At 36.9% G+C, this 25,665-nt stretch overlaps 1 protein-coding gene across 1 annotated transcript; it reads right to left on the bottom strand.

Moving 5' to 3' along the window:
• Positions 1 to 1,922: 1,922 nt before the first annotated feature.
• LOC126819689 (radial spoke head 10 homolog B) lies at positions 1,923 to 24,518 on the bottom strand. The gene is made up of 20 exons (XM_056100677.1): positions 24,231 to 24,518; positions 22,908 to 22,983; positions 21,813 to 21,881; positions 20,498 to 20,556; positions 19,449 to 19,563; positions 18,569 to 18,775; positions 18,008 to 18,184; positions 17,536 to 17,677; positions 16,530 to 16,648; positions 14,983 to 15,175; positions 14,281 to 14,392; positions 12,607 to 12,686; positions 11,758 to 11,852; positions 10,465 to 10,518; positions 8,557 to 8,667; positions 7,161 to 7,322; positions 6,031 to 6,168; positions 5,512 to 5,587; positions 4,553 to 4,699; positions 1,923 to 3,501 (listed from the first exon to the last, which is right to left on the bottom strand). Exons 1-20 carry the CDS (start codon positions 24,467 to 24,469, stop codon positions 3,308 to 3,310), a joined length of 2,565 nt encoding a protein of 854 aa, XP_055956652.1. The 5' UTR covers positions 24,470 to 24,518; the 3' UTR covers positions 1,923 to 3,307.
• Positions 24,519 to 25,665: the final 1,147 nt, after the last annotated feature.

Here is a 25,665-nt window from a genome sequence, read left to right as displayed (position 1 = left end):
CTAATAAATACGCCATGCAGTGTGCTATGAGGAAAATTTTGCCCGGACAGCCGCGCTGCGGTCTACTCTTTCATCGAATTCCAAGTGTCAGTGGTTCTTTTACGTGAACGCTAATGTGTACATGGGACTTTGTTTTTTTTGTATCATCCGAAGAACTAGATGGTTCTTTTACGTACACGCCAATGTGTACACGGACCTTCGTTTTTTGTCCCATCCTAACCACTAGACAGCTGTCCTTGTCAGCCCCCCCCCTCCCCCGTCCTGTACCACGGATATGGGTATATAACAGCGCCGGAAAATCCCGATGAACCTTCTAGGCCAACACCTGGATCGAACCCGCGTCCTCCTGGGCATATAAAGACTGTGCTGCTCCGACTGGGTTAATTGAAGACGGGTTTTTAACGTGGTGGTAAAGACTGATGTGGGCAGTGGGTTAATTGTTTAACCTATATGTACTGCGTGTATTCTTTGAATGGCATTTAGTAAATAGAACATAATAAAATAACACACTATTTATGGATAACAATTATTATGGTTTATTTCACTGCAACATTTCAACAAGAATTCACGAGTCGTTATCAAGTATATCATTTTATATAGTTGTGTTGATATATGCTCGATGACGACTTGTAAAATCTTGTTGAAACGTAGCTGTGAAATAAACCATAGTAATTGTTATTCATAAATAGTGTTTTATTTGATTTGCCCAGTTCGGAGCAAAACAGTAGGACGTTAAACCCCATTTCATTTCATTTCTTGTGACATTTTGGAAACTCGTACAAGATCCTGAAGCTATTTAGTTCTCCACAATGGATATAAACATACATTAGTCAAGAGTCCGAGTATTGCAGGTCTTTCTTTAGGCCTGAAATGTTAAATAAACTATTAATTAGACATTTATTAGAGAGAGAGAGAGAAATGGGGTTATTTCGGAACTAACATATGGTTGAATTTTATTTCAATAATTCGCTTGCTAGTAGGGGTCTTTAGCAGTGGGAGGAAACCGGAGAAAACCCACACGGTTGGACAGGCGACCTTACGACTTGTCACGTACAACCAGGGATTCAAAACCACGCCAGTTGACTCAATGACAGGCTTTATGGTACAGCGTGCACATGCTAACCATTCGGCCATCCAACCCCCCGACATTTATTAACATGTAAAGCCTATAATCAACTCTCTAGACCATTGGATGACTGAGATTTAAATGGATTAAAACACCGGCGACATTTAGCTGGAACTGGCTTCTTTTAGTTTTACCTCGCAAAAAAGAGAGAGAGAGAAAGAGAGAGAAATGGGGTTTAACGTCCACTCGACACAAACCAGGTCATTTTGGGACTAACATATGGTTGAATTTTATTTCAATAATTCGCTTGCTAGTAGGGGTCTTTAGCAGTGGGAGGAAACCGAAGGCCCCGGAGAAAACTCACGAGGTTGGAAAGGCGACCCTACTCCTTGTCACATATAAGCGGGGAATCCAAACCACACCACTTATATACAGCCTGGTAAAGATAAAACGATCTATCTCTGATGTCCCCCAAATCTGATATCAATTTCCATTTAGAATGAAAGAGCTGGCCCCTACGATCAAAAATCAAATTGACATAGCGAGCCAAAATTACGCCCCCACAGCTATTCCCTCCAAGCCAAAATTACGCCCCCTCCCCCACCCCTCCAGCTTTTCCCTTCCACACCGACCTGTTTCCGATTAGTCCGGAGAGAAATTATGGACAATATTCTTAATGACCATGAACCATTTTCATAACTAGCGGATGACCTCGAGGGACATACGCCAAAAACTATTCTATTACAAAACACATAGCGTGACATTTGGGAAATTCTCAGAAAGCCCTAAAGGTATAGATCTGTGTTCCTGGTTAAATGTAAGGTGCCCTCAAGATAAAAAAATAAAACCACAAAACAATATCTAATAATACTTTATTTTTTTATAGATAACATGATCAGATATATAAATATCACCACAATAATAATATCACAGATTTTAATAAATACCAAATATTCTTTATCTTAAACTAACTTAAAAATATTAGTTATGTTTTCTGCTTTAAAATCGTTTACATTTAGATATCCTGGCTGCAGAATCAAAGGTTAATATGACAGTATCCAGGGTTAAAAATCATGATATTCAAAACCCCAAAACAAAATGTCATTTAGTAGTGAATGTTTAAATTTTCAACAATTCCTAAGACCAATAACTAATTTCCGTGGATTAAGAAATGTTTCACACACTAATAGTCAAATAATAAATTAAAATTTTGTGCAATACCGAACTCAAATTGACAGTTGTTAATAAAAACCATTATTAGAAGAGTTCACATAAATTCACCCACTGTCAAAAGCCCTCAGGTTTTGGGATTGAAATTCAACTTTAACTCCAAAACAATGCTTTTAATTCCCCCCAACCCAGCAAGAAAGAAGGATAAATGTGTGCCTAAAATAAAAAGTTCAAATGGTTATGGCCTAACTGTCCATATATGTCCCTGTGTTGATTTGAAATAGAGAGAGAGAGAGAGAGAGAAAAATGGGGTTTACGGTCCACTCGACACAAACTAGGTCATTTCAGGACTAACATATGGTTTAATGTTTTATTTCAATAATTTGCTTGCGCATAGGGGTCTTTAGCAGTGGGAGGAAACTGGAGGACCCGGAGAAAACCCACAAGGTAGGACAAGGGACTGATTTGAAATAGGATTTACAACACCTTGCACGTAGGGGTCTTTAGCAGTGGGAGGAAACTGGAGGACCCAGAGAAAACCCACAAGGTAGGACAAGGGACTGATTTGAAATAGGATTTACAACACTATATTGGTGGATAGAGAGGGAGAGAGAGAGGGAAGGAGAGAGAGAGAGAGAGAGAGATTGGGTTTAACTTTCACCGACACAAACTAGGTCATTTCGGGACTAACATATGGTTCAATTTTATTTCAATAACTCGGCTGTGGGAGAAAACCAGAGATTCCGAAGAAAACCCACGAGGTTGGACAGGTGAACCTACTCCTTGTCATGTACAAGTGGAGAATCGATACAAATCCACTTGACTCAATGACAGATCTTACTCGCACGCGTAAAACCCTTCGGCCACTCGACCCACAAAGATGAAAATAATTAAACAGAGGACACCAAATTTCTTCGAAGTATTCATTGAATTTTGAATCCCCAAAAGTTGGACTGATGTGAAAATAATTACATATTTTGATAAACAGAGACATCCAGCTTTATTATTTAGAAATATACTCTGTCTGAACTTGGAATCCCAAACAGAATGGCTGTTTTAAAATAGTTGCCATTAATGGTGATAAGAAGCTGCCGAACGTTGTCGTGCTTCTTCTAAAACTTTACTATCAACAGCATTCTTGATGGTGGCCATACGATCTGCTGCCGGCAAAAACTTTCTGACAAAGAAAATATGAATTTGATGAGTCCAGAAGTTGAAACGACGCGTTGCTTCATCTAATTCTTCTTCTTCGTCGCCGTCTGGTGCTGGAAAAAAACAGAATCATTTTAAAGGGGCATTATGGGAGATTAGATAAAGAGTTGACAGTTCGCGCCACAACAGTTGGAAAATAAATATATAAATAGAATATGCTGAAAATTTCAGTCAAATTCCTCCACTTTGAACCGAGATATTGGCTTTTGAATTTTCGGCTAGCTTCGATCATCATTACTAAAGTCAGTACGATAAAAAAAACAAAGTCTTGATTATCCATTTTTACGTTTAATTATTTTTCAGAAAATGTATTCAAATCCACTAAATATTGTAGGCTAATGATGGCATCGAGAGTTGTTTATGGTCTGGATAAGTTAATTAATGTCTAATTAAGGGGTGAGGCTATGCGAAAAATGCTTTCTGAAATTCCAAAGCTAGTGAATTGAAGATGGCACAAGTAGTTAGGAAATGTAATAAACAAGGGAAAACTAACATTAAAAAAAAGAAAAAAAGGTTGTTGCCAGGGTAACACATTTTTTGGGGAATAAGTATGAAAAATGTAGGTACACCATATCTCTGATAATAATAAAGATAAATGTCTCATTTTCGGACTGCTTATTCTTTAATGATAACTCTAAAACCAGACAGAGTTTTTCTCTATAATTTTTATAGTTTCTTGGAAAATGGTGTTTAAAACATTTGCCTCACCACAATATTTTGTCTTTGGAGAAATATTTTGATAACTTTTGAAATATTAATGATAATTCAAATTACTTTCTGTCTGATTCTGTGGTAGATATTAGTTGATATACCCTGCAAATTTGGCGAAGATATCTTAATTAGTTACACAGATATAGCGTACCTACGTTTTTCATAATTCTTTCCCCAAAAATGAGTTACCCTGGCAACAACTTTTTTTTAATCTTAATTTTCCCTTCTTTATTACATTTTCTAACTACTTGTACTATTTTCAATTCAACAGCTTTAACATTTCAGAACAAAAATTTTCGGATAGCCTCCCCCCTCCAGGCCTAAAGAAAGACCTGCAATAGGCAGATTTAGCTCTTGCATAATGTACGTTTAATTTAAAACTGTTGTACTTACACACTCTATCTACATCATCAATCGGTATTTCTGTATGTCCACCAATTGACACGGTACTCTGCATTAACTGTTGATTATCATCTGTAGCCGTAGTATGGGTACTAACAAACGAAGCGGATTTCTGTTGATCAGCCATGAACTGAATATCTGATAGAAAACAAAATACATGTATTTATAATAAAAAATAATACTAGCAAAAGTTTGACAAGGTTTCTCTCATCTCTTTATCCAGCATGGTTAGGGCATTTAAATTAAATAAAAATTGTGACCTCTAGAGTGTCCACAAGCTAAAAACGTGATTTTTCGTCCACTATCAGGGGCCAAAATCCATGAAGTTACGGTCCAATACATGCCAATACCGAAAATCAAGATCTTTTATTTCAAGTTTTGTAAAAATCAGATAAAATTGGGACAGGTAGAGTGTCCACAAACAAATTGTGGACAGACGGACTGACAGGGGCGATGACATAATGCGTCCACATGAAAATGTTGGCGTATAAAAAGTAGATGGCAGAAGATAATTGAATGCCAAATTATCCATAGAGCAGGAGACAAATAAGTGTACTGTAATTAAACTCCCAGAGACTTTCAAAATCAGATAAAATCAAAAATGAAATGAAATGGGGTTTAACGTACTACTGTTCAGCTCTGAACTGGGCTAATGAAGATGGACATACGCCATACAGTGTGCCATGAGGGAAATTTTGCCGGATCAATGGCACTACAGTCTACTCTTATATCAAATTCCAACTGTCAAGGGATCTTTTATGTGCACGCCAATGTGTACCGCAGGTTTTTTTTCCCATTCGAACGACTAGACAGCTGTCCTTGTCAGGCCCTCCGTTGTGCATCACTGACAAGAGAGAACCACCAGGAAAAACTGGATGAGATAAAATCAAGCACCATTTGCAATGATGTTGGCAGTAAGAATGAAGGTTTATTTATAACAACAAGTTCACCTTTAGAAGTATCAAGAACATTTGGTACATTCTGTGTTCCATCAACAGGTATATTGTTAGACGATTGTTGATGGCCCTAAAATAAACAAACAATAAAAATAGTTCTACTTTATCATCAATTTAGGTTAATGTTATCTCTTATATCACAGAGAGAGAGAGAGAGAGAGAGAGAGAGAGAGAGAGAAAGAGAGTTTTACTTTATCATCAATTTAGGTTAATTAGGACAAATGATGCTATAGTATGAACAAGGGCTCTAATATCTGAGAGAGATAGAGTACTGGACACAAACTAGGTCATTTTGGGACTAACATGGTCCAATTTGATTTCAATAATTCGCTTGTGGACAGGGGTCTTTAGCAGTGGGAGGAAACCAGAGGACCCGGAGAAAACTCCCTAAGTTGGACAGGCGACCCTACTCCTTGTCACATATAACCAGGAATCGAAACCACGCCAGTTGACTCAATGACAGACCTTATGATACCCAGCCCCACCCTGTAGACAGAAGATAAATTTACTTACATCCAGTGTTTTATTGGATATTTCACCCGTTTTAGTTGTGGCAACGGAAGATTGAGCTCTAGTAGGGGAGGCAACTCCTGATGATGTTTCAAGTTGTGGTGTTGGCTGAACCGAATCTGCTCCATCATCAACACAACCCTGCAATATAACAACATCATTAAGAAATTGTCAAAATGATAAAAAAACAAAATTCAAAGGTTTGTCAATCCACCCAGTGTCTGGCCTCTACTCATCAAATTTTCAAAGGAGCCAAGTGGGTAAGACGCTGGCTCGCTAGAAGGTCGCATGTTCGATCCCTGCATTGGCCGAGAAAATTCATCAGGATTTTCTGACGCGAATACCCCACGTAAGTGATGCAGGACAGAGGGCGTGACAAGGAAAGCTGTCTAGTCATTCAGATGGGACAAAAAACTGAGATCCCGTGTACACATTGGCGTGCACGTAAAAGACCCCTTGACAGTTGGAATTCGATATACGAGTAGGCTGTAGTGCCACTGTCCGGGCAAAATTTCCCTCATAGCACACTGTATGATGTATGCCCGTTTTCATTAGCCCAGTCGGAGCAGAACAGTAGGAGTTTAAACCTGTTTATTTGGTTCATTTCAAATTTTCCCAGCTTTTGCTGTTTTTTTAGTGGTCATTATCCTACATGGAAGGAACAGCTATTACATTATTTGACCATTAAAGATACATTCCTGCATACAAACTGTGTGATTTCATAATATATTTGGACTAAAAACATATTCAAACTAATTAATCTATCAAAAATTTGCTTCAAATGAATGTATTTTTCATTAATTACTATCCATTTACCATACATATTGAGGAATAAGTAAATTCTTAATTACTTTCTGTCAACTTCTTTTTCCACCTTTTAATTGCAGAATCTTTTGGACGTTTCTAATAATTGCTCCCTCAGTCAAGTTAGCACACAACAGTCTAGTTAGTCTAGATTACTGGTATACAGTACTAACCCGACTGGTTAATCTAGACTACTGGTATAGATTACTTACCTGACTAATTAATCCAGACTACTGGAATATTGTACTAACCTGACTAGTTAACCCAGACTACTGGTATAGAGTACTAACCTGACTAGTTAACCCAGACTACTGGTATAGAGTACTAACCTGACTGGTTAATCTAGATGGAGCTCCTGTTATTGAACACATGCTGTGATCGTGTGTTAACGCTGTACTAGGACGTGGCGTAGCCGGATCTTTCACCACAGCTTCTGTTACATATATCTCAGCACACCCAATTAACGCTTCAAAAAATTCTAAAAATGTCAGCTGAAAAAAAAAAAACCAAGGAGTACAGCTAATGGATATATCCCTCGGCTTTCACTTCAAAATTACCTCGAACAAGCAACACACTTTCCCAAGTTTTATAAATGTTAGGTGTTTTTACACATAAAAACAACAAATTTTAACAGTATCTATTGTGTTTTTAAAGTGAAATTGTTTGAAATTCTAAGTTCAGGTCATTAAATTGAATGCCAGATAATATCTCAGCCAGTCAATATCCACTGTCACCCAGTCAATATCAACTGTCAGTCAATACCAACTGTCAGCCACCAGTCAATATCAACTATCAGCCTGTCAATATCAATCAATATCAACTGTCAGCCAGTCAATATCAACAGTCAATATCAACTGTCAGTCAGTCAATATCAACTGTCAGTCAATACCAACTGTCAGCCACCAGTCAATATCTACTGTCAGTCAGTCAAGACCGGCAAAACAAAAGCCTTGGTTTTCCCTACAAATTTAAATGTCTTTGTTTCTTTAAGTTGTCTTTAAGAGAGAGAGAGAGAGAGAGAGAGAGAGAGATAGAGAAAGAGATATAGAGAGTTTGTCCAATCGACACAAACTAGATCATTTCGGGACTAACATATGGTTCAATTTTATTTCAATAATTTGCTTGTGCGTACGGGTCTTTACCAGTGGGAGCAAACCAGCGGAGAGAGAAATGGGGTTTAACGTCCACTCGACACAAACTAGGTCATTTCGGGACTAACAAATGTTTTTTAAAATTTTATTTCAATAATTCAAACAATTGAGAGAGGGAGAGAAATGGGGTTTAACGTCCACTCGACACAAACTAGGTCATTTCGGGACTAACAAATGTTTTTTTTAATTTTATTTCAATAATTCGCTTGCGCATAGGGGTCTTTAGCAGTGGGAGGAAACCGGGGGACCCTGAGAAAACCCACGAGGTTGGACAGGCGACCTTACTCCTTGTCACGTACAACCGGGGATTCGAAACCACGCCAGTTGACTCAATGACAGGCCTTATGATACAGCACGCACGTGCTAACCATTCGGCCATCCAACCCCCCGCAAACCAGCGGACCAGGAGAAAACCCATAAGGTTGGACAGGCAACCCTACTCCTTGTCTCGTATAACAGGGGAATTGAAAACATGCTAGTTGACTCAATGACAGAGCTAGATACCATGCACACGCTAACCCTCATGCCATCCACGCCCCCTTATTTTGAGAACATAAATATAAAAGTATTTTACCTCGAGTTCCAGATTATAACAACCTTCTGTATCGGCCACACCTGGATCATCACTAGATAAAACTGTTATAATACCATGTGGATCTAAATCACTGTTAATCAGTTTCAAATCCTAAAATAGAGAGAGAGAAACAGGGTTTAACGTCCACTCAACACAAACTAGGTCCTTTCGCGTAGGGGTCTTTAGCAGTGGGAGGAAAACAGAGGACCCAGAAAAACCCCACGAGGGAGAGAGGGTGAAAGAAATGGGGTTTTACATTCACTCAACACAAATTAGGTCCTTTCGGGACAAACATATAGTACAATTTTATTTCAATTGTTCTCTTGTGCATAGGGGATTTTACCAGTGGGAGGAAAATGGAGGATCCGGAGAAAACCCACAAGGTTAGGCAGGTGACCCTACTTCTTGTCATGTACAAGCGAGGAATCAAAACCATGCCACTTGACTCATGCATTAGACTATTCAGCCACCATACTAAACCTAAGCTGTCTGTCTACAGTTAGCTTCAACTTGAGTACAGACACTAAGCTAGTTGACCGACATTTTAAGTCTTAAATCAACGATTTTAGTCAAAAACACTAAGTATACTTTGAGAATTTTGAAAAGTATTCATTCTGCTTCCATTTAAAAGAATTAAATAGGTTTATTTAGTGTTCATGTTTATGCCAGATGTGAAACGGAGTAGAACCGCATTACAAAACAATATGTGAATTTTTGGAAATGGCGGCCATTCAAGACAGATTTCTTCTCGAAGTATGAAGTAGATGGGTCTCTGTGTCAGGATGTTCAGCCACCCAACCCTGCTTCCTAAAACAGAACACATCTTTAAAACTAACACAACGTGAAGTCATTATTTCAGCCCTTGTGTTAACACTAGTCAACAAACTAGACATCAAATGTGGGTGTAAAGAAAGAGAGAAAGGGGGTATAACGTCCACTCGACACAAACTAGGTCATTTCGGAACTAACACATGGTTCAATGTTATTTCAATAATTCGCTTGCAAGTAGGGGTCTTTAGCAGTGGGAGGAAACCGGAGGACCAGGAGAAAACCTACAAGATTGGACAGGCGACCCTACTCATTGTCACGTACAACCGGGGATTTGAACCCATGCCAGTTGACTCAATGACAGGCTTTATGATACAGCAAGCTTGTGCTAACCATTCGGCCATCCAAGCCCCCGATTTTAAGTTTAAGACAGGGTATTAGCTGACTTAACTTAAAATCTATTGTAATTTAGAATCTTTAGAAAATGAGTCTGGTGAATATGACTTATCTTAAGTTAAGGTCAAATTTTAAAGATACATTCCCACATACAAACTGGGTGATTTGATGATATATTTGGCCTAAAAACATATTCAAACTAATTAATTTTTCATAAATTTGCTTCAAATCCTTCTCAAAACATTGTAATTGTCAAGGAATACCCTTGCTATAAAAAAAAAAAGATCAAAAGAGGTCATGTGTATGTCACGTGACTTATGGGTGCATACACAAGATGATGTTGTCTTTAATCGCTGACTATTTATTACAAATATCGAAAACTAATCAAATTCTCGGATTATCCACTGCCCGCGTCTTTTCCCGTCATTTTTATCTCAGAAAGTGATAAACTTTATGAAGAGTTAGACGTACAACACTTTCTGTACATCAAGCGCTAAATCTCCACGTGCAACCTTTGATATTCCTAATCGTCGGGCTGTTGATTAGGGGAACCCTTACATTTTTGTCCTATATATGCCCAATGAGTGTTTTTCAGGGAATCCAGTATTTTTCTAGTAAGATTGGATATCGCTACTTTCCATATATACCAAAATTGCCATACTTTTATTGGAAATAACCACCCGATAAATACTTTTCTGGGAACCTATCTTTAAGAGATTTAAGTTTTCATGAATATGGGCTTACCTTCATCATAAATAAAAACTGTCTCATCTTTATTGCCGGTTCTTTTGGTAAATGCTGTAATTAAAAAAATTTAAAGAGCTTTACACTTATATGAATCTAAAATACACTTGAAAGACAGTACTTGAGTTTTATTAATAAAAATAAAATCTTATATTTTGAATTGAAGTGTCAAAAAAAATGATTGGGGAAAAATAAACACCTTGTAAAAGCTTTTCTCATAATTAGGGAAGTAATTCTATTAAACTTTCTTGATAACAGGAAACGCAGACTCGGCTATCAAGTACATAACCATGGGAAACACTATTACTAATCATGAACGGCACTAGATAATCAATTGTTAATTTATTATTCGCAATGATGGCAATCAATCTTTTTTTTTTCGATCAAAATTTTTTATCTTTCCCAAGAATTATGACTGTCAGAGAGATGACCGAAAATATTCTCTGCAGGGAGATTGAGGGCGCAGACTTCGATTTAAATCGAGATGCAATATCCATGTTTTATTTAATAATGAGTACGGTATCGATACCATGTAATGGTCGACAAAATAAAAACGACCGATTTGAAAACATTTTCCCAGGTGTTAAAGATACATTATGGTAGATGAGAAAAAGAGTTGACATTTCTCACTATAATAGTTGAAACATAGATAATGTAAAGGGAATTTGCTTAAAATTTCATTCAAATTGATCCACTCTGAACTGAGATATTAGCTTTTGAATTTTAGGCCTTGCCTTGATCATCATTACTAAAGTCATTATGATAAAAAACAGTGTCAATTATCCATTTTTTGATTTAATCATCAATGAGTGTTGAGCAGCAGACAGGATTCCAATACAATAAATATTGCAGGCTAGCGATGACATCGAGAGTTGATTATGGTCTGGATAAGTTAATTAATGTATAAATAATAATTTAATTAATAGTTCAGGCCTAAAGATGGGGTTTAACATCCACTATGTCATTTCGGGACTAACATATGGTTCAACCCTATTTCAATAATTCGCTTGTGTGTAAGGGTCTTTAGCAGTGGGAGAAAGTCAGAGGACCTGGAGAAAACCCACGAGGTTGGACAGGCAACCCTACTCCTTGTCACGTACAACCAGAGAATCGAAACCACACCAGTTGACTCAATGACACACTTTAGGATACAATGTGCACGCACTAACCATTCGGCCATCCAACCCCCTATCTCATTTGAAATTGGATTATGGAAAAGGCTAGGCCTATGTAGACAAGAGAACCACGGTGGAACAGGCTAGGCCTATACGTAGACAGGTGTGATCAACATACCTTTCTGGCTGTACAAACTGTTTGATAAACTTCATAAGCTTGATCTAAATGTACTAAAGCATTGACAGCTCTTCTTGTTTCTATGTATATTTTACCTGATACATAATAAAAGATGATTAAATACGTGATAAAAACATGATCAAATATATGATCAAATGATCAAAAACATGATCAATACATGATAAAATACATGATAAAAACATGATCAAATGATAAAAACATCATCAAATATGTGATAAAAAAAATATTAAAGGGGCATTATGTGAGATTTAGATAAAGAGCTGGCTGTTCTCGCTATGATATTTCAAAAATAGATAATGTAAATACCCTTTACATTATCTAGTTTTTAACTATTTAAGAGAACAAGATATACTAAACTTAGGCTATCTCTCTACAGTTGGCTCCACTTGAAAACAGACACTAAGCTAGTTGACCAACATTTTCAGTCTTAAATCAACGATTTTAGTCGAAAACACTAAGTTTACTTCGGTTATTTTGAGAGGTACTTATTCTACTTCCATTTTCATGGAAGTAAATAGGTTTATTTAGGTGTATGCCAGGGGCCTGTTTCACGTATTTTTAACTAAGATAAAATCCAAATTTTAGTAATTTGATTGGATAATATTAGATTGATTTTAGTGCTTAGTCAATTAAAATTGAAGTACCTACTAACATTTGGATTTTATCTTTCGTTAAAATTTCGAGAAACAGGGCCCAGGTGTGTAAAGTAGTAGAACTTAGTTTTGGATATGGCAGCCATTTAGGACAGAGATCTATTCTCGAAGTATGAAGTAGATGGATCTCTGTGTGTGGGACGGCAGAATGAAAGAATAAAATGAGTATTTTTACCTGCTACATTACAAGCGTTTGGAAGAATGTTTTCTGTAATAAGTTTGGACATACACCATGACAATACAGGACCCTCGACACTGGAAGTAAACAAACAATAATTGTACGAAATTACTTTCCATCCCCAAAACATGGAAAAACAACAACAATTCGCCAGCGCGTAGAGGTCTTTAACAGTGGGAGGAAACCAGAGGACCCAGAGAAAAATCAAGGGGTTGGGTAGGTGACCCTTTTTTTCAGGCTATGAAATCTATAACATATTACAGGGTTCCCGCCGCTTCGTCAAACATTTTTTCAAGGATATTCAAGGATAAATATACCTCAAATTCAAGGATTTTCAAAGACATTTTTTAGCCTAAAGTTACAATTTTTCATCTTAAAAATAATCAAAACATTACCAACTATCGTTATAATCTCATATTTAAAAGGAATTGAAGACATTTGAAACGAAATTAAGGATCTCAACTGAAATTCAAGGATATTTTCCTATTTCCGCGAAATTCAAGGATATTCAAGACCTTGAAAATGAAATTTTAAATTTAAGGATATTCAAGGATTTTCAAGGACCGCGGGAACCCTGTATTATGACACAATTATATGAAAGAGAGAGATAGAGAAATGGGGTTTAACATCCATTTGACACAACCTAGGTCATTTCGGGACTAACACATGGTTCAATTTTATTTCAACACAACTGAGAGAAAATCCACGAGGTTGGACACTCGACCCTACTCCTTGTTACGCACAACTGGGGAATCGAATCCACGCCAGTTGACTCAATAATAGACTTTATGATACAATACGCGCTAATCATTCGGCCATCCAACCTCCCTGGAAAAACAACAAATATAGGTCAAAGAAAAAAAAGTGATGTGGGGTCGGGGTTTTTTGCTGTTTCTAACTTTTCAAAGGATCCATGGCAGACTTTATGGTTTCACGCACACTCGTTAAATCACTAGACCCCCCCCCCCCACCCTAAGAATAAAGAAAATATATTCCTTTTGTTTTTATAGTTCAAAATTTCGTTTTACTTGTCTTTACTACACTAGGATCTGGAAGAGTTGTGTTCTGAATGGTGTGAGGGATAGGCCAATGAGCGTTGAGCAGCAGATCGGATTCAAATCCAGTAAATATTGCAGGGTAGCGATGACATTGAGAATTGATTATGGTCTAAGTTAATTAATGTCTAATTAATAATTTAGATAACATTTCAGGCCTACAGAAAGACCTGCAATAGACAGATTTAGCTCTTGCATAATGTATGTTTAAAAGCTAAAAATCTTTTAAAGCGATAATTTTATATTTTCAAATTATATTTTTAAAATGTATTAAAATGAAGCCTTAAAATAGATGGTATCTATAAACAGTCCTACCTTGTTAAAGAATAATCCTATTAATCCTATAATTCACTATTGCCAGTTGAGAAATTGGAAAAAATATCATTTTCAACTTCAAATTCAAACGTTTGAAGATAGCTATTCCATGGGGGAATAGAAAAACAAGGGAGGTAATTGTGTTATTATTTCCGGGGTCAAAGGATTTTTAAGTGTGATAATGATACCTATGATCGTATAATAGTGAGTTGACAACCTATTGAGCAAAAGACATAGAAATAATTATGTTTTGACTTTCTTAGAAAATATGAAATTTCCGCTTAAAAACTAATAAACTTACTCCATTTCTTCATGATAAAGATGATATGCTAGAATTATCATATAATTAATAAACTGTCTCTGGAGAATTCTTTCAAACGGATTGTGAAGTTCATAATTAGCCTTGTGATAGCCTGAAAATAAATTAAAAATAAATCTTTATGACAAATAGCGCTAGGATATTGCTGTCTGGCTCGTTTGGGTCTAATTAATCTTGATGGTTTCAGAGAGAGAGAGAGAGAAACCGAAGGACCCGGAGAAAACCCACAAGGTTGGACAGGCGACCATACTCTACTCCTTGTCACGTACAACCGGGGAATCGAAACCATGCCTAGTAATCTGTCCATATTATCTTTTACCATTACTAAAGATCATTACACAAATAAATTACTGACACAAGCCAAGTAAACTGTCCATGTCCATTAATCATTAGAAAATCACTTACATATACCAAATAATCTGTCCATTAACTGTTTTTATAAATTACTTACACAAGTCAAGTAATCTGTCCACCAACCTTTATCATAAATTACTTACACAATTCAAGTAATCTGTCCATCAAAGCCTTATCATAAATTACTTATACAAGCCAAGTAATCTGTCCATTAAACCAAGATCATAAATTACTTACACAAGCCAAGTAATCTGTCCATTACCCTTTATATAAAATAACTTACACAAGCCTAGTAATCTGTCCATTAAACCTATATCATAAATAACTTACACAAGCCAAGTAATCTGTCCATATCCATTAATGTTAGATGCTTATGGTGAAGTTGACAATCTTTTAAAAATCTCCAGAACTGCATTTTATTCATGATATAAGTATTATCTAGATTATCCTCGTAACCTAGGTTACTATAATATGTATAAATCTTCTTTAAACTTGTAACGTGTCTTAATATAACATACATCACCTGTAATAACATAAATCACAGATTTTAATTAAATATTAACAGTATTATTTTATATGAACATTCATCGCCAGAAAAAAAAAAATTATGATCATTTGAAAGAGATAGAGAGAGAAATGGGGTTTAACAGCCACTCAACACAAACTATGTCATTTTTGGACTTACATATGGTACAATTTTAGTGAAATGGAAAGAAATGGAGTTTAACGTCCTACTTTTCTGCTTCGACTGGGCTAATGAAGACAGGCATACAGCCTATAGTGTGCCATGAGGGAAATTTTGCCCAGACAACGGCTTACTCTTATATCAAATTCCAACTGTCAAGTGATCTTTTACATGCATGCCAATGTTCGAACTGATCAGGCTTAAGTGAAATTGTGCAGATGTTCCCTTTATATAGTCGTCGGGGACAGCAGCACAAAATGGGTCTCAGATGGACCATGCAGTGCTGTATCATCTGAGCGACTGCTTCCGTTCTATATAAAGGGAACATCCGCACAATCTTACTTAAAGATACATTATGGGAGATTAGATAAAGAGCTGGCAGATCTCACTATAATAATTAAAGACTAGATAACGTAAAGGGAATTTGCTGAAAATATCAGTTAAATTGATCCACTATGAACCGAGATTTAAGCGATTGAAATTTCGGCCTAGCCTTGATCATCATAAAACATAGTCTCCATTATCCATTTCATGATTTAATTATGAATGGAAGTCAAACAGCAAATCGGAACCTAATCCAATAAACCCCCTCAGCCTAGCGATGCCATCCAGAGTTTATTTATGGTCTGGATAAGTAAATTAATGTCTAATTAATAATTTAGATAACATTTCAGGCCTAAAGAAAGACCTGCAATCGGCAGATTTAGCTCTTGCAAAATGTATGTTTAAGTCCGATGAGTTTGAACTGAACGAAACTAGTCGTTTGATGAGAGAAATCTGGGACAGCTACTCGTCACTCGTAGATTTCTAATTTAAAGGGACAATAACACTCTTGCTGGCTTGAAAGCTCCAGAAAATAAAAAATAGCCTTATTCTAAGTACTAGATGTGTTAGTGTCCTACCTGTTGTGTAAATTATCCTTTAAATCCTATTTTACTTGTCCAGAGGGTTCAAAAATATTTTTAAATCCAAGTCACATTTGAAAAGCTTTACGTCAGGCTTTTCAAATCATTTAGTTGAAGTTTTCCAATTTTTGAAATTAGGTGTGTTAAGATGAAATTTGTATCATCAATTAATTGGAATATTGTAAAATAGTACAATTTGTTGACCAGAATAAAGATTGGGACATATTATTCAGTTACAACAAGAATGTTATTGAGCCTTTAACTAAGCAACAATAGTCATTACTTACTTGATTAACTTCATCCTCTCGATCTGTTTCTACGAACTCATTAAGTAATTCATCAATCTCTAGCTGGAAACTAGGACTTATAGTATTACGACTTTCATTACTGTGGACACTAGCATTATCTATTAAAGATACATTACATGATTATTATATATATCATTAATCAGACTATTATTACCAGTAAACTTGATTAGATCTATTTGATAAGGCCAACTTCAAGTTTGGTCAAAGGTCATGAGATGTAAACAGGGCTAGCGATAACTCAGTGTTAGAGCGCTGAACCGGCAACTGCAAGGTGAATGGGTGCCATCATGGGTTCAATTCCTGAAAAGATTAGGAAACGATAGACCCACGGCCCATGCTTTCTGTAGGGGTATCTGTAAAGAACCCTCATCTCCCGATAACCCTAACCCTGGACCTAGCCCTAATGCTTACCCTAACCCGCAATCACGACAGCAATCACATGCCCTAATCTTATTTACATCTCGGCGACCTTGACGAAAATTGAGCTAGCCTTAACAAATAGATTTAGCCAGTAAACATAAAACCATACTGCTTTATACAATTCACTATAATAAAAAAACATTAAAGGGAGACAATACATATTATCTTTGGGGGGGGGGGTGAACTCGTGTACTTTTAACCCTTCTGAAGGACTAGACACAAGTCTCTAGTGAACCACAGAGATAGATTTTTGAGCTCCTAACTAGATTTTAACCACCAAATTTCTCGTTCTGTGTCCAGCACCACAACTAACCTCCACTCAAAACAAACTAGGTCATTTTTTGGGACTAACTTTATTTCAATAATTCGCTTGCGCGTAGGGTTCTTTAGCAGTGGGTGGAAACTGGAGAATCCGGAGGAAACCCACGAGGCTGGACAGACGGCCCTATTCCTTGTCACGTACAACCAGGGAATCGAAACCATGCCAGACCTTGTGATACAGCACGCATATGCTCACCATTCGGCCAACCTATATATATATATATAAGTATATTTATAAGATTACCTGAAGGGAGAGGAGTTCGTGTTCGTATCTGTGTTATATCTGGAGTACTGGCACCATCAGTATTAAAATCAGGATATTCTACAATATGATCTTTCTCAAACACACCTTCATATATACGACCATTTTTAAATGTAAATTTTCCCTACAAATAAACAGTAATAAAATTTAGAAAACTCAGAGAAAGAGAAATAGAGTTTAACATCCTCTCGACACAAACTAGGTCTTTTCGGGACTAACGCATGGTTCAACTTTATTTCAATAATTCGCGTAGGGGTCTTTGGCAGTGGGAGGAAACCGGAGGACCCGTAGAAAACCCACGGGGTTGGACAGGTGACCCTACTCCTTGTCACGTACAACCGGGGAATCGAAACCACGCCAGTTGACTCAATGAAAGACCTGATGATACAACACGCATGCACTAACCAATCGGCCACCCAACCCTGATACATTTTAAAGGAAAGATAACTCTTACCTTTCCATGTTTCATGTTATTTTTCCAGTATCCTTCATATGATGCTCCATTAGCATATCTAAATGATCCGTAACCATGTCGTAAACCATTGACAAACTCCCCATCATATAAGTTCCTCAGTGGGTACTGGGACGAATGACTTCTTCTCAATAACCAGATATGCTGTCCCATACCATGCTGAAAATGAAAGTAGTAATGTAATGGAATATAATTTCATTCGAATCTAGGGAGTTCCCCCGTGACTTAAGTATTTCATTACTCCAGAACTAGGGTCATGTTTTTGCTACAGAATGAACATGATACCTGAAAATGAACATGATAACTGATACATTAAAATGATACATGATCCATTATCACAAGCAAATTTTTTAACGTATTTGTCCAAGAGGAGACAAGAAGTCCCTGAATAATTGCATTCAAATTCAAACCGGTTTATCATAATCTCATATGGCAGTATTATTTAGTTCATGTACTTCTGAATGTCCCATAAAGATGGGACCGAGAAGACAAACCCGCGGACACAAATTACACTGTATATTAACAATAAGAGTATTTAACTACCTGAATTCCATTCTCCCACTGTCCCGTATAAATCTGATCTTTGTCCAACCACTTCATGGTTCCCTCGCCATGTCGGACGTTATTAAACCACATCCCTTGATACGTATTACCTGATGGGTATTGACGTGAACCCCAGCCATGTTTGATATTATTCATCCAATCACCATCATAGAATGATTTACCCTCGTTATCGTAATCCATACGACCCTGAAAATTTGAATAATATAGTTTCAGAATACAACATGTCTGAGTTTTAGCATTATCCCAAATTTTATTATATTTTGAGTCTTTACAGTACTTAGTAAAATTCTAAATGAATGGCAATTGCGACACAAACTAAGTCATTTTGGGATTAACATGGTTCAATTTTATTTCAATAATTCGCTTTCGTGTAGGGGTCTTTAGGAGTGGGAGGAAACCTTGTCACGTACAACAGGGGAATCGAAACCACGCCAGTTGACTCAATGACAGACCTTATGATATACTGTCCATGCGTTAGCTATTCGGCCATTCAACCCCCCCTTATGGCAAGTAATTAAACTGACTGATAATAAGATTCTCTGACGCTAGGTCCCCAATGTTGTGCGATGTGTGAAGATAGGATTGTCCTAACGTCCCTATTGAGTCCACGATCTGGTACGCACAGATACATTCGGATAAGTTTCGATACAGACAACACAATTGCTACAACTGACCTCAATATATGATAAGAACTGATAGGATCACCACGATTACTCCACGATTAAAACCACGATTTCAATCGTAGCATGAATCGTAATAGTGGGAACCTAGAATAACCGCTCAATTTTTCACTGGCCTTCAGTCAAGACAGGAACCTATGACTAAAACGAGAGCCATGATGTGACAATGATATTCATACCTTTCCATTTCGTTGGCCATTATCCCATTGTCCAATATATGATAGTCTGTTTCTGCTACATTTATATCTACCTATTCCATGTCTTTTACCTTTAACGACATCACCTTCATACGTACTAAAATACAATATCAAATATTACAGTATTACCACAAGATAAATAAAATCATATAAATATTAGACAAGATAAATAAATATAACAGATATTACAGGTATTAGAGAAATAATATTACAGATATTAAACATACATTATGCAAGAGCTAAATCTGTCTATTGCAGGTCTTTCTTTAGGCCTGAAATGTTATCTAAATTATTAATTAGACATTAACTTATCCAGGCTATAATCAACTCTCGATGGCATCGCTAGCCTGCGATCTATAGTGGATTATGGGCCGATTTACTGCCTAACTTTCCCTCGCGATTTAACGATTAAATGTATAATCGAGACCATGCTGTTTATTGTACTGACTTTAGTAATGATGATCAAGGCTAGCCGGAAATTTCAACCGCTTAGTTCTTGGTTCAAAGGGGATCAATTTGAATGAAATTTTCAGCAAATTGCCTTTACATTATCTAGTTTTTAACTATTATAGTGAGAACTGCCAACTCGTTATCGAATCTCCCATAATGTATCTTTAATTACACAAAACAAATAATATCAATTATAGACTTTAGAATGAATGAACGGAATCGGGTTTTACATCCTTCGTTTCTGGATCAAGTGAGTGCGCTATAAAAATGGGAGAGAGAGAAATTGGGTTTAACGTCCACATAACACAAACTAGGTCATTTCGGGACTAACATATGGTTTAATTCTATTTCAATAATTGGCTTGCGCATAGGGGTCTTTAGCAGTGGGAGGAAACCGGAGGACCCAGAGAAAACCCATGAGGCGACCCTACTCCATGTCACGTACAACCAGGGAATCGAAACCACGCTAGTTAACTCAATGACAGGCCTTATGATACAGCACACACGTGCTAACCATTCAGCAATCCAACCCCCCAGAGGTCATGGGATAGTGAATAGATCATGATGTAAAGTTATTTTACCTGCCATCACTCCAAGTATAAGTTCCTTTACCAGTAATCTCATTATGACAAAAATCACCCTAGAAATAAATATAATGATTAAAGAAACGAATAATACATTTTAATAAAATTCATGAAAAAGTTTCAAGATCAACATGGGCCTTTAAAGATAATTCGTAAAAGATTCCTAAAATTTAGATAAATAAATACAGATAACTGAAACCAACATATTTTCTAAATCTATTCTTTTGGAATGGTGCCCACATTTTCCATATCCTGCTTAGCACTGGCTTTTTCACCACCTGACTGAGTGAGTAAGATATTGGCTAGAAAAAAGTGTCTAGTTCTTCAGATGGTAAGAAAAATCTGTGTAATTGATGGCTTGAGAATTAGAATTTGTCAAAGACTATGGTAGGTAGAAATGTAGCTGTCCAGGCAAAAGTTCCCACATAGCTCAGACCATAGCAACGTGACTTATATTCACCTTGTTTACTTCGGGAGCCATGGTGGATAAGTGAGTAAGACGTGGCTCGCTAGCCTGGAGGTTGCGGGTTTGTTCCTGGCATTGGCCGAGAAAGTTCTTCAGTATTTTCCGACCTGGTTTCCCCTTGTTAGTAGCGCAGGACAGGACCTGACAAGGACAGCTGTCTAGTCGTTCGGATGTTACGAAAAACTGAGGTGCCGTGTACACATTGGTGTGCACGTAAAAGATACCTTGGTAGTTGGAATTTGATATAAGAGAAGGCTGTAGTGCCGCTGTCCGGGCAATATTGCCAATATAGCATACAGAGAGAGAGAGAAATAGGGTTTAACGTCCATTCGACACAAACTATGTCATTTCGGAACTAATGTATGGTTTAATTTTATTTCAACAATTTGTTGGCACGTAGGGGTCTTCAGCAGTGGGAGGAAACCGGAGGACCCGGAGAAAACCCACGACGTTGGACAGGCGACCCTACTCCTTGTCACGTACAACCGGGGATTCGAAACCATGCCAGTTGACTCAATGATAGGCTTTATGATACAGCGCGCACGTGCTAATCATTCGGCCATCTACCCTCCCCCCCCCCCCAATATAGCATACAGTATGGCGTATGCCCATCATCATTAGCCCAACCAGAGCAGAACAGTTGAACGTTAAACCCCATTTCATTTCATTAATCCGGTTGGGGCAGGACAGGAGGACATTAAATTAAATCCCAGTTTATTTCTGTTTCCCACTCATGTTCACCATAATGCATGTAAACTAAAGATCCTGGTTACGGATGTGGTAAGGTACACTGTACATAATATAGTGTTAAAAAAAAAGTTGATGTTCCAAATTATTCATAAATACCTCATAGACAACTCCATCTGCCCATGTATATGTACCTTTACCATGCATTAATCCCTCTGAAAACAGACCCTGTAAAAATATCAAATACATTTACTGTAAGTTAGCACTATATATATATACTCACATTAAGACTACACCTAGACATGATACTGTAATCAAGAACGAGAGAGAGAGAGAGGGGGGGAGGGGTAACTCCACTGGACTAACAGATGGTTCACTTTTGTTTCAATAATTCTCTTGCGTGTAGGGGTCTTTAGCAGTGGGAGGAAACCAGAGGACCCGGAGAAAACCCATGAGTTTGGACAGGCGACCCTACTCCTTGTCACGTACAACCGGGGAATTGAAACCATGCCAGTTGACTCAAGGACAGACCTTATGATACAAGCGTTAACCATTCAGCCATCTAACACCAATGTAATCAAGGAATAAAGACATAAATTTTTATTAGGAACAAAGACTTTATCCATGACATTTTGTCAAGTAAAATGGTAGGATAGTCCGCTCTATTTGGTCTTGCTGGTTACATCAATTAATTGCGAAATGAAAGATTGGTTTATCATACATTTATGTCTTCGGTTAAAATATATTTCAGGTAAATCCTAATTTATATGGTTGTTTAAACATGTATTATGAAAGAGCTAAATCTGTCTATTTCTGGTCTTTCTTTAGGCCTGACATGTTATCTAAATTATTAATTAGACATTTATTAACCTATCCAGACCATAATCAACTCAAGATGGCATCGATAGCCTGCGATCTTTAGTGGATTATGAACTGATTTACTGCATAACTTTCCTTCACGATTTAACGATTAAATGGATAATCGAGACTATGATGTTTATCGTACTGATTTTAGTAATGATGATCGCGGCTAGGCGGAAATTTATATCGCTTTGTTCTCGGTTCATAGTGGATCAATTTGAATGAAATTTTCAGCAAATTGCCTTTACATTATCTAGTTTTTAACTATTATAGTGAGAACTGCCAACTCGTTATCGAATGTCCCATAATGTTTCTTTAACAATGAAGCAAAAAAAATTCGGCAGAATCAGCATTGGCCATTTTCTTCATAATATATATCTCTAACAACTTTACCTTGTAAGTGTGGCCTCCCTTAAATTGAGCAAAACTTTCACCATCGTACTGTCCTTTCACCAACTCTCCTGCAAAGCTACAATGAGACAGAGAAACTATTTATAATAATCTTTGGGTATATTACAAGTTTTCTTTTGATGTTTCTGTTGGTTTTAACATATACAGGAAAGCTTGACTTACTATTCTGTTTAATAAGATTATTTCTTTTATTGATGTTCTATGTCAGTGATTCTCAACCAGTGTGCCGTGGCACACTAAGAAAATTTCTCAATGAAGAATAGTGAAGAAGCCATCTATTTGACTGATGAAATTCGAAACACTACAATAAAGTAAGTTCATAACCGTGTTTTTCTTTATTTAGTTTAAGTCATTCTAGATGTGTCTATGACTAGTCTGTGTCTACAGTTGAATGCCGTCTATGACTTGCCATGTTTTTATTTTGCAAAATACAAATATTTTTCATATATATTTAGCCAGGTGTGCCACTATATTTTTATGTCTTCCAAGGTGTGCCATCGGCAAAAAAAAAGGAGGTTGAGAACCACTGTTGTATATTGAGGCTATGTATTGATGCTTTTTGAGACAACGGAGGGAATAATTATATTACTGTATCAATCTTTCCTAAATCCTGGCAACCTTCACGGGAAAGGTGTGATTTGTTCTCAATACATGCACTGTTTAATTTCAGTTCTAGAAAGATTTACCATAGCAGTTATCAGTATTATTCACTGTTTCAAGAGTTTGTATGTAAAACTATGGCGATATTCATGCAAAATATATTATACAGTGTAATGAATTCACCGCTAAACATTGTTTTCTTCGTTCATTGTTGCTAAAAGATTGACTCACGAGTCACTGGCACTGAATATAATACCACTGACTATTATTCAAAATGGCTAGTTTTACGGAACCGTAAAGAAAATATCATCAGGAAAATATTCGAAGTCGTACGCAATGACGTTGTTTGGCTATTTTTACGAAGGCAGACAAAAATCTTTGGGCTATTTTTGGGGTTAGGGTTAGCTTCCAATAGTTTTTGGGAGGTCGAAAGACTCTTAAAACAATTGGAAGCTAACCCCAACAATAGCCGAAAGACTTTTGTCTACCGCTGCAAAAATAGCCCAAACTTTTTGTCTTTACGGGAGTAAAATTCTCTAATTCCAATATTTTGCCGATGCGCCGTGCCGTAAAAATAGCCTACGGCTACAGACTATAGACTATGAAAAATGTCCTTCTTGCACTAATGACTGATTTTGCTTGAAAATACAACAACCTAATTTTGTCCCTGCCTTTTAAAAATATGATTGCATTATAAATACAAACCATTCTATTATCAATTTGGGTAAAATAGGTTCTTCATAAACAGGTTCTGGAGTGGGAATTTTTGGAGTTTCCATTGGAGCTTCAACGACTGGCGTCTGATCAGAGGGTGTATTTTCTTCGGTTGCAAGGGACTGTGTTTCATCTTTTTTCTCTTCGGTAAGGGATGGTTCTTCACTTTTTTTCCCACTTTTCTTATCATTTTCTTTAGATTTTTTTCCCTTGCTTTCCTTCGTTGCCATGTTGAATCCAGTGTCAACAAAATAGTGTTCAGTCCCGCAGATAATGAGTAAATTGTGAAATTCGGAATACTGTAAATTGATACGAAACGAAACCAAAAACAAATGATTAAAATTCTTCTTTTTTACACATAACAATATACAAATACTCCAGTAATAATATTCAATTACTTATCCTTCTAAATATAATCTTTCAGAATCTGTATTTGGATTTATTTGGTGGAAAAATTTCAAAACAACTATACGAAATATAAAGATAGTCTTTGACAACCAGACTCCTATACATGTAGGCTGTATTCTATTATAGAATATGGACTGTCCATATAAAAACCTGCCAGACCTTACAGAGAATGAACCACACTGATCCGCAGTGAATATTTGCTTGGCCGCGACAATCACTGATAAGGATGACATTGATGCGGATTACTGAACTAGAAATATTAACTTTTTTCCTGCGACAAATTAAATTCTAAAACATTTTTTGTATATATTGGAAAAATAAATAAAGGCGTTTGACGTATTTGTAGTTAAAAATTATTTCCGATTTAGTGTAAATGGGTATTAAAATGACTAAAATGCAGCATTCTCTCCGAAGCAGTTATGTCTTATGTAAACAATGCACGCGCCATTCAGCCAATGATTCACACCGCGTGTTGTGACAGGCCGTAGCCAGCGTAGCCAGCGGGGGCAAGGGGGGGGGGGGACAATGCCACCCTAAAAAAATGTTTTGCACCACCCCCCCCTAAAAAAATGTTTTGCACCACCCCCCCGAGAAAAAAAAAGTTGCCGATCAGAACTCTAAAATACCCACTGTAGACTGTGCCCCACTTAAAAACTTCACTGCCCCTCCGCAGCCAGAAAGCTGGCTACGGGCCCGAACCTATGATTCTAATCAAATGGAATTCCAGCATCTTGAGTCAGAACAAATTAATAAATTTTATTCAACTTTCGTATCGAATGCAAAAATCAAGATAAAACTGCAAATCCATAGTAAAAAAAAAACCCTACAAAGCCTTGCTGATATCAGTAATCAGTTGTTTTCAGTTTTAATCCATGTATTTTTGTTCGGTTTTCAATGATTTTAAAGACCGCGATGTGACATCAATTTTGACCTTGGGCTGCTGTCCTTGTATGAACGTTGATTTCGGTATTACGTCACAAAAAATATTTTAATATTTTAAAGTTGTGTGAGTCAACAA

The sequence above is a fragment of the Patella vulgata genome, chromosome 4, assembly GCF_932274485.2.
Source record: "Patella vulgata chromosome 4, xgPatVulg1.2, whole genome shotgun sequence".
NCBI classification, from domain to species: domain Eukaryota; kingdom Metazoa; phylum Mollusca; class Gastropoda; family Patellidae; genus Patella; species Patella vulgata.
This window is presented reverse-complemented; position numbering and strand designations above follow the sequence as displayed.

What these genes read in the sequence shown, in the direction of transcription:
- LOC126819689 (XM_056100677.1), bottom strand. Translation starts at nt 24,469, where the DNA reads ATGGCAACGAAGGAAAGCAAGGGAAAAAAATCTAAAGAAAATGATAAG. An exon ending in ACGAACTCCTCTCCCTTCAG is followed by an intron (nt 16,649 to 17,535) that starts GTAATCTTATAA and finishes TATCTTTAATAG; the next exon opens with ATAATGCTAGTGTCCACAGT. An exon ending in GGACAGATTACTTGGCTTGT is followed by an intron (nt 14,393 to 14,982) that starts GTAAGTTATTTA and finishes ATTTATTTTCAG; the next exon opens with GCTATCACAAGGCTAATTAT.